Source organism: Sinocyclocheilus anshuiensis, unplaced genomic scaffold (assembly GCF_001515605.1).
Source record: "Sinocyclocheilus anshuiensis isolate Anshui unplaced genomic scaffold, SAMN03320099.WGS_v1.1 scaffold1023, whole genome shotgun sequence".
NCBI classification, from domain to species: domain Eukaryota; kingdom Metazoa; phylum Chordata; class Actinopteri; order Cypriniformes; family Cyprinidae; genus Sinocyclocheilus; species Sinocyclocheilus anshuiensis.
In genome coordinates, this window is record NW_015546084.1 from 1,219,814 (window position 1) to 1,220,132 (window position 319).

A 319-nucleotide genomic window follows, 5' to 3' on the forward strand; every position below is an offset into this window, starting at 1 on the left:
GTTGTTGCTTTGTTGTGGCCTGAGTGCCACATACTACTTTTTGGTAAAGTGTTTGACTGCAGTTTTGAGGTTTTAATTGTGCTTCTAAATTTCCCTTGTAATTAGGTTTGCCATCTTACGAATGCACTCTCATGGTCTGGTGACCTTTGACCTGCAGTGTCTTGAAGGGGATGATGTAGCGCAAGTAGACAATGTAAGTTAACAGAACTGATAGAGATACTAGGGATACATGATAACTTAATGTTCATCTTAAAGGGATAGTTCACCCAAAAATGAAAATTCTGTCATTAATTACTCACCCTCATGTCGTTACAAACCT

The 319-nt window shown here is 38.6% G+C and overlaps 1 protein-coding gene across 3 annotated transcripts in view; it reads left to right on the forward strand.

Moving 5' to 3' along the window:
* Positions 1-319, forward strand: part of LOC107700049 (spermine synthase-like) — a 10,821-nt gene that overhangs the window by 3,665 nt on the left and 6,837 nt on the right. For 2 of the 3 annotated variants that reach the window (XM_016501558.1, XM_016501561.1), the window contains exon 3: positions 106-193. The exons of the other annotated variant lie outside the window; for it this stretch is intronic. In XM_016501558.1, coding sequence (XP_016357044.1) covers positions 106-193 — 88 coding nt within the window. The remainder of the gene's footprint in view (positions 1-105; positions 194-319) is intronic. 3 annotated transcript variants of the gene reach the window in all.